This window comes from Gadus macrocephalus, chromosome 11 (genome assembly GCF_031168955.1).
Source record: "Gadus macrocephalus chromosome 11, ASM3116895v1".
Lineage (NCBI taxonomy): Eukaryota > Metazoa > Chordata > Actinopteri > Gadiformes > Gadidae > Gadus > Gadus macrocephalus.
In genome coordinates, this window is record NC_082392.1 from 1,318,520 (window position 1) to 1,326,019 (window position 7,500).

The 7,500-nt window shown below is 51.0% G+C and overlaps 2 protein-coding genes across 2 annotated transcripts in view; both read right to left on the minus strand.

The window, feature by feature from the left end:
- The window catches only part of LOC132467462 (protein limb expression 1 homolog), a 17,681-nt gene extending 16,572 nt beyond the window's left edge, over positions 1–1,109 (minus strand). The window contains 1 exon segment of the mRNA XM_060064774.1: positions 1,003–1,109. Coding sequence (XP_059920757.1) covers positions 1,003–1,109 — 107 coding nt within the window.
- A 1,331-nt stretch (positions 1,110–2,440) lies between these two features.
- Positions 2,441–7,500, minus strand: part of riok2 (RIO kinase 2 (yeast)) — a 5,180-nt gene continuing 120 nt past the window's right edge. Inside the window, exons 1-10 of the mRNA XM_060064984.1 lie at positions 7,440–7,500; positions 6,746–6,884; positions 6,501–6,617; positions 6,086–6,261; positions 5,714–5,802; positions 4,873–5,064; positions 4,688–4,780; positions 3,646–4,176; positions 3,344–3,440; positions 2,441–2,885 (exon numbers count right to left, since the gene is read on the minus strand). The exon at positions 7,440–7,500 is cut by the window's right edge and continues 120 nt beyond it. Coding sequence (XP_059920967.1) covers positions 2,724–2,885; positions 3,344–3,440; positions 3,646–4,176; positions 4,688–4,780; positions 4,873–5,064; positions 5,714–5,802; positions 6,086–6,261; positions 6,501–6,617; positions 6,746–6,884; positions 7,440–7,500 — 1,657 coding nt within the window. The 3' untranslated portion in view covers positions 2,441–2,723. The remainder of the gene's footprint in view (positions 2,886–3,343; positions 3,441–3,645; positions 4,177–4,687; positions 4,781–4,872; positions 5,065–5,713; positions 5,803–6,085; positions 6,262–6,500; positions 6,618–6,745; positions 6,885–7,439) is intronic.

The window sequence follows — 7,500 nt, forward strand, 5'->3', positions numbered from 1 at the left end:
CACCAGCTTCCGCAAAAGACTCAAGACTAACCTGTTCAGAGCTCACCTGGACACCCCCCCCCCCCCCCCCCTTACACACTTGTTGCATGTTGTACGTCCTGGAACTTAAAAATAGTACTGAGAAAAACTTCAACGTTGAGAGTGACAGTCTAGTGTAATGGGAGATCAAATTTATCAGGATTTTTATTTCCAGAATATGTATTGTTTATATATTAACAATATTTTGTAATGAACATTATTTTCCATGTAATATTCTCAGCCTCACTGCTAAGTCTCCTGCACTAAATTCAAGACTGAGTAACAACATAAGAAGTGAAACTATTTTTATTATGACACATGATCTGCAGTCATGCCTTTGTTCCTGTGTTTATGGGAATTAGTGTTAATGTTGTCCAGTGTGTGTGGGGCGATAAAGTTTCAGTGGAACAACGTTCTCCGGAGGGTTTGTTTGAACAGAGGTTAGTCCAGAGGGGAGACACCATCACCAGTGCTCAGGTCAGCGTTTCCCGAGCCTTCGACCGTGAGACACATTCAACCTGAGAACAAGCTCACCCAAACCACAACCTTGATATAAGCATATGCGCGAGGCTCATCCAAAGAACTACAAGAATCAATCCAAGCATTGTCTTACATTTATCGCTTCAATATTTCTTTATAGGAAAATGAGAAACCGTATTTCAAACAACATAAGGTATGATGTAATCAGGGGCGTAGCAACAAATTCTGGGCCCTATACAAAAAGTCCTGATGGCCCCGAATGACATGACACTTAGTCAACAGTCAAAAAATACTTTTTTTATAATAATTCGAAACTTCCCAAGGGCCCCCTCAAGCCTGTCCACCTTACACCCCACTCCGACGGCCCTGGATGTAATAACAAGGTGAAACAACACAGTGCTTGATCGGGTGCTCGATGGGCCTCCCTCTCTGTTATTGTTCCCATCCCTCCTCCACTGGGTCGTGAGCAGCCTCTCTGGCCGTCGCGGCGTACTCACGGCGTACTCACGGTCTTGAGGGGAGGTGCCGCTCTCGCTCTTCAGCAGGTGGGACATCATGATGTTCTCCTGCATCTCCTCCGAGCTCACCCTCGCTGCTCCGGCCTTCCTCATGTCTGCTCTCACGGCCGCGTCCCGACCGGCTCAGTCCCCTCTCCTCCTCTCCTCCTCTCCTCACCTCGTCTCCTCTCCTCTCTGTCGGGCGTCCACAGCAGGGTGAGCGAGGGCAGCTCTCATCGCCTACCGACCGGGGTGGACTGCTGCGGCGGAGGCGCTAGTCTCAAATCCTCTGGACTCCTCGATGCTCGCCCTCAACTTGTATCCCACCCCCTCCCCTCTCTCCCCCTCTCCCCACTACTGTGTGAACGTCTCCCTGAACTGCCGCTCTCTCCCCCTTCCTCCCCCTCTCCCCTCTCTGTGTGAACTTCTCCCTGGTCAGCCCCTCTCCCCCCCCTGCCTCCCCTCTCTCCCCCTGCCTCCCCCCTCTCCTGTGTGAACGTCTCCCCGGGGGCTTCTCCTGCGATGCGGACCACCTTTGTCCCCCATTCTACCAATTTGCTCCGAGGGCCCCCCTCCCTCATTCTACACATACATACACACTGGCAAACGCCCGTTTGTCTTTCGCTTGCTCTCTCCCACCCACACACACACACACACACACACACACACACTCTGAGGTCTTCCACTGGAATGCAGGCCCCCCCCCCCCCCCCCCCCGTCCTTTGCAGTGTGCAGCTGGCTAATCCCGGAGCCGAGTCACAGCTAAACGGGCATCGCCGCCCTGACGAACCCTCGGCATGGAACACATTAGCCCCGGGATGATGAAGCTACTTGATGATAAACAGTTCACCAGCGGACACACCGTTAGTTAATATACCTCCAACGACCACTGCTGCTGCTCCTCCTCCTATAGGGGTCTGGGACAGAGGGGGCGGAGCTGGGGGGGGCAGGGCCTGGTGTTGACTGTTCACACACTCGCCTTTGCTCCGCGAGGCCGGCCGGGGTGCAGCTCAATCCACCCCCTAGGTATGAATGGTCATTGTTCCGCTCTGAATCAGCCGCTTCTCAAAGCCTCTTACACGTTAATGAACCACAGTGAGAGGAGCGCTGGTTCCTAAGCTCCCGGGCTCCGTCCCGAGCGACGCAGTGTGTGCGCCGACGCGCTCCGGAGGGAATCAGCATATCTTTGGGCCCCGTTCTGGGGCCGATGGCGTCGGCGTGTCAATCTTTCTGCGAGTTGATTGGTCGCAAAGGTGGCGGCGTTGCGGTGTGGCGGTGCCCTCCCTTTCAGACGCTTGTCCGATTGTTGGGGGGCTTTGTGCCGGCGGCGTCTCGCTGAGATGAAAGGTTTCCTAGGGGCCGACCTTGGCATGCACGTCGGGGAACCACACGAGTCCCCCCCCTGGAGAACCAGGTCAGATGTTTGCCACGCAACAGGAACAGTCTTTCGTTTAGTGGAACACATTTTTATTTATTTCAAACCACAATTTATTGTCATGCGGCCACGTTTGTATAAATGGTAGTTATTTACAACCCCTCCGCATGTCTTTAATATGAGGTCACACCGCCCCCCCACCGTCCCTGGTGGGTTCCGCCCGGCCGGCTCGGCTGAATGATCGACCTTTATACCGACTCACCCAGCGAGCAGGAGCAGAACCCCAACGACATAGTCCTCGCAGTCCCCCCCCCCCTCCCCTCCCCCCGCCCCCGAGGGCCGCCCCCACCCCCTCAGCCCCAGAAGGAGTCGCACTCCAGGCTGGACTTGATGACGCTGTCGGTCTCCCTCCGGGCCTTGGTCTGCAGGCTGGCCTCGCCCCTCTGCAGACGCCTCCTCTGAGCCGACTTCTGCTGCTTCCCCAGCTGCCTGCGCACCTTCTGACGCACCACCTCCTGCAAGGGAGGACGCAAGACGCAGCTCCACCTTTATACAGTGTTACACACCTCCACCTTTATGCAGTGTTACACTACACCACCTTTATACAGTGTTACAGGAACCATCACCACCTGCACCTTTACAGAACCATCACACCGGTGATGGTTCCTATGGTAACGATCACTTAGGGTCATGGATTGCCTTTTTTAGCGGTTCTAGTTTGATGCTACTAACTCTAGGTGGACACACGCACACCCCAGACGTGTTGTGTGGATGTGCGTGTCAGCGTGTGCGTGTCAGCGTGTTGTGTGGTTGTCCGTGTCAGCGTGTTGTGTGGTTGTGCGTGTCAGCGTGTGCGTGTCAGCGTGTTGTGTGGTTGTCCGTGTCAGCGTGTTGTGTGGTTGTGCGTGTCAGCGTGTGCGTGTCAGCGTGTTGTGTGGTTGTGCGTGTCGTCGGCGTGTGCGTGGCGACTCACGGGCGGTATGGTGGAGCAGCTGCCCACGCTGCCCACGGTGCCCTCGCTGTCCGTTCTCCTGCGGTGCTCGTTCAGGTGCAGCAGGCTGTCTGCGTCCCTGCAGGAGGGAGACACACGGGTCAGCATTCAGACGCAACACCGACCATTACTGTAGATGGAGAACACGGTCCCCATGCACCAAATACAAGATGTTCCGTGTGGGTGACCTCAGGGTATTGACTGGGCACACACACCTTTAAATAATTAGTCAATTTGAATTATTATGGTCAATCAGAGCGTTACGTAGATTTTCAGCCGGTTACCTGAACGGTTTGAACTCTCTGTTGGCGGCCGACAGGTCCAGCAGCTCTGGACACCGGTCCTCCTCTTCTCCTTCTCCTCCTCCTCCTCCATCATGCTCACCAGCCTCTTCTCTCCCCTCCTTCGCCTCTCCCTCTTCAGCGCTGCAGACCGCCAGTTCCGCCTTCAGTTCCACTTCCTGCTCTGCCTTCTCCTCCGTCACCAGTTCCGCCTCCTTCTCTTCTTCTCTGGTCTCACCCTCCTTCTCTTCTTCTCTGGTCTCACCTTCCTTCTCTTCTGCGTCCCGTGAGTCCGTCTGTGTCTCTCCGAGTTTCAGCCCGTCCAGTTCCAGCATCACGTGCTTGTATTCCTCCATGTCGACGCCTTGCACCTCTCCATTCTCTGATTCCCCTTCCTCCTCCTCCTCCTCCTCGTCGTCGTCTTCGTCGTCCTCCTCGCTCTCGGGGCCGGCGGGGTGCAGCAGCTCTCCGTCCCTCTCCATCTCCTTGGTGAAGCCGCTGGCTGAGATCTCCACGTCCAGACAGCAGGACCGCCTGTAGAGCACAGAACAATACCACTGATGGGTTAGTGGTGTTCCCATCTGGTTAACCACTGGTTTAGAGACAGAGCCACTGGTTTAGAGACAGAGGCACTGGTTTACAGACAGAGGCACTGGTTTACAGAGAGAGCCACTGGTTTAGAGACAGAGGCACTGGTTTACAGACAGAGGCACTGGTTTACAGACAGAGACACTGGTTTACAGACAGAGACACTGGTTGACAGACAGAGACACTGGTTTAGAGACAGAGGCACTGGTTTAGAGAGAGAGCCACTGATTTACAGAGAGTGAGAGACTGGTTTACAGGCAGAGAGACACTGGTTTACAGCGAGAGACACTGGTTTACAGACAGAGACACTGGTTTACAGAGAGAGAGACACTGGTTTACAGCGAGACACTGGTTTACAGACAGAGCCACTGGTTTACAGAGAGCGAGACACTGGTCTACAGAGAGCGAGACACTGGTCTACAGGCAGAGACAACACATGCTACCGTCAGTTGGTCACCTGATGTCTTTGAAGGTCGGGTACAGCTCACTCTCATAGTGGTAGCGTTTTGCGAAGTAATCTCGGATGCACTTGACATCTCGGTCGAAGTACCTGGAAACCAAAACGTCAAAGAGAGAGGCATGAGGTCACACGCACTCTCCCGATAGGGCGAACATGAATGACGTCATGAGGGCGGGACCGACCACTCTGCGTTGAAGTGGGACGTGGAAACCATCTGGGGGAAGTCGATCATGGTCACATGGTCGGTGTCGTCCAACATCAGGTTGAACTCGTTGAAGTCTCCGTGGATGAGGCCGTGATTGGCCAGCTTGACGATGAGCTCCATGATCTCGCTGTAGAGACCGGGAGGATCCTGCAGCTCCCGGATCTGACACCTAGAGGGCGACAAAACGTCAAGAGAAAGGCTGTAAATAACCCGATTTACATTTCCTGGCAGCCCAAAACTTCAGCCATTGAGGGCCATAGAGGTCCTTATTTACAGGTTATCCTACGTTTTTAAAATGTTGCTCATTTAAGTTGAGATTTGGACCCAGCTCCATACACAGCACTAGGATGTACCACACTATTATGCTGCTTCTAATCTAACATAAGATGCTACCCGGTCCAGTTTCCCTTTAAGCACAGAAGGGTTGTTTTTAGGGATCGACCGATACCGATTTTTTTAGGGCCGATACGATACCGATATTTTTTCCTCAGCCTTAGCCGATACGCCGATACCGATTTTCTTGAGCCGATTTTTTTTTTTTTTTTTTTTTTGATGGAACATTTATTGAACTTCAATATAAAAAACAATATGTAACAAATAGTAAAAACAGGTGAAGTAGAAAAAGTAAGAACAAGTAGATGAACAATATTTAACAAATATTAAAAACAGGTGAGGTAGAACAAGTGAAAAAAAATTAAAAATCGGCGAAAATCAGCCGCGTATCGGCCGATACCGATACACGTAAAAACCGCGAATATCGGCCGATAATATCGGTCGATCCCTAGTTGTTTTAAATGCAGGGCTGTTCGTTTACACACATTGGATATCCGTTGATGAGCTCCATCACCACAGCGTGTCTGTTGTAGTCCACTGGTCTGGGGACAGGGAAGCCTCGCTCATACAGCACCTGGGGACGAGACACCGATTATTAACGCTAACAGATTCAGACATGTCTGCTGCCTCCTAAAATCCACCTTTTTGATAAAGGGCAAACATTAACACAGGGCGCTTACCAAGGGAACCAACACAAAAAAAATCAAGCAATAAGATTGGAATAAAAGTAACTGAGACATCATAGAGACACATTCGAGAGCTAAGAATACACGAGGTGATACTCTCAGAAGGGACGGGATGGGATTGGGAGAAGGCGAACTAAAAGGAGTGAATGAGATGTTTCCTCCGTGCTTCACCTTCATGTAGGCGTACTCCTTCATGGCGGAGAGGCGGGAGAGGTAGAGCCAGGAGATGTTCTTCCTGTGCTTGTGGTAATCCCTCTGGTTCTTGATGTTCCTGAAGGACGTTCTGCCCAGTCTGTGGAGCTTCATGGCGTACTGCTCCCCCTCAGGATTGGCGACGATGTAAATATCTACGAGGGAACGGGTGGGGAAGTGATTTCCAGGTCTCCTACACAATGTTGTCAAACTGTATCTGTGACATTGTTATAACAATTGTGTAATTGTTGTATCATATAGAGAACTGGAGAATATCTAGAAATATCATTTGATTTGTAGTGATTATCGGCCAAGTAATCCCTTGAACGGCCCTAGTTGGATTGCCTTGATCATTGTGAAACTGTAACTCTCTGTTCGGCATCTCGAGACGTACCCGACTCCTTCCCGACGCCCATCTGGTTGCCCACAGAGAGCAGCACCTCTCTGGCACAGAAGGTCTTCAGCGCCAAGTAGTCGTAGCCCCCGTAGTTCAGCCGGTAACCGTGCACAGCTGAGGAACACAACAACAAAACTATTCAATATCTTCAGTTGCACTTCTTCGTATTTGGTCCATCTTGAGCCTCCTGTGTGAAAGGACGTTTAAGGAGAAGGGTTCCAGAATGACGTGAACGCTCTTACTCTTTGTGTGTTCGTAGGACAGGAGTTTGTGTTTCACGAGTTCTCTTAAGATCTTGTTGCAGCCCCCGTGCTTGAGGCTGGCGATGGAGGCCAGCAGACTGACCGGGACGATTTCATGGTTTTTCATTCCCATCTCCACCTGTTCACAGAGAACACAGACGTTAGATGCGTGGCCCAGTAATCGGAATACCAGGACAGGGAATTGGGCTATCACAGCATGAATGACAGGCGTTGAAAGAGCAAAGACATTACATTAAGAATCATTCTATACACAATAATGCAACAAATATCAGTTTGTATCTTGAGGTAGACATAATTATCAGTTGATGTACTGAATCTACAAATATAGCCATTGCTGTAAATGCAACACACACACACACACACACACACACACACACACACACAGCAATAGTCCTGCAACATGTTGATGGTGTATAGTATATTATTAGTAGTGTATAGTATCAGTAGTGTATAGTATAGTGTAAAGTATTAATAGTGTATAGTATTAGTAGTGTATTATAGTATAGTGTAGTGTATAGTATTGTTAGTAGTGTTTTCAGCAGTTATAATCAGTAGGGTATTGTATACTGTATTATACGGTAGTATTGGTAGTATACATAGTAGGCTGGGATGGACAGTTACAGACTCTACACTAATACACACGAACACAACAGCTGATTGAAAAGATGCTCACCGCGGTCAGGACCCGGAAGTCATCCCGTGACAGGTACCTGAGAACCACGACGTTTAGTTTA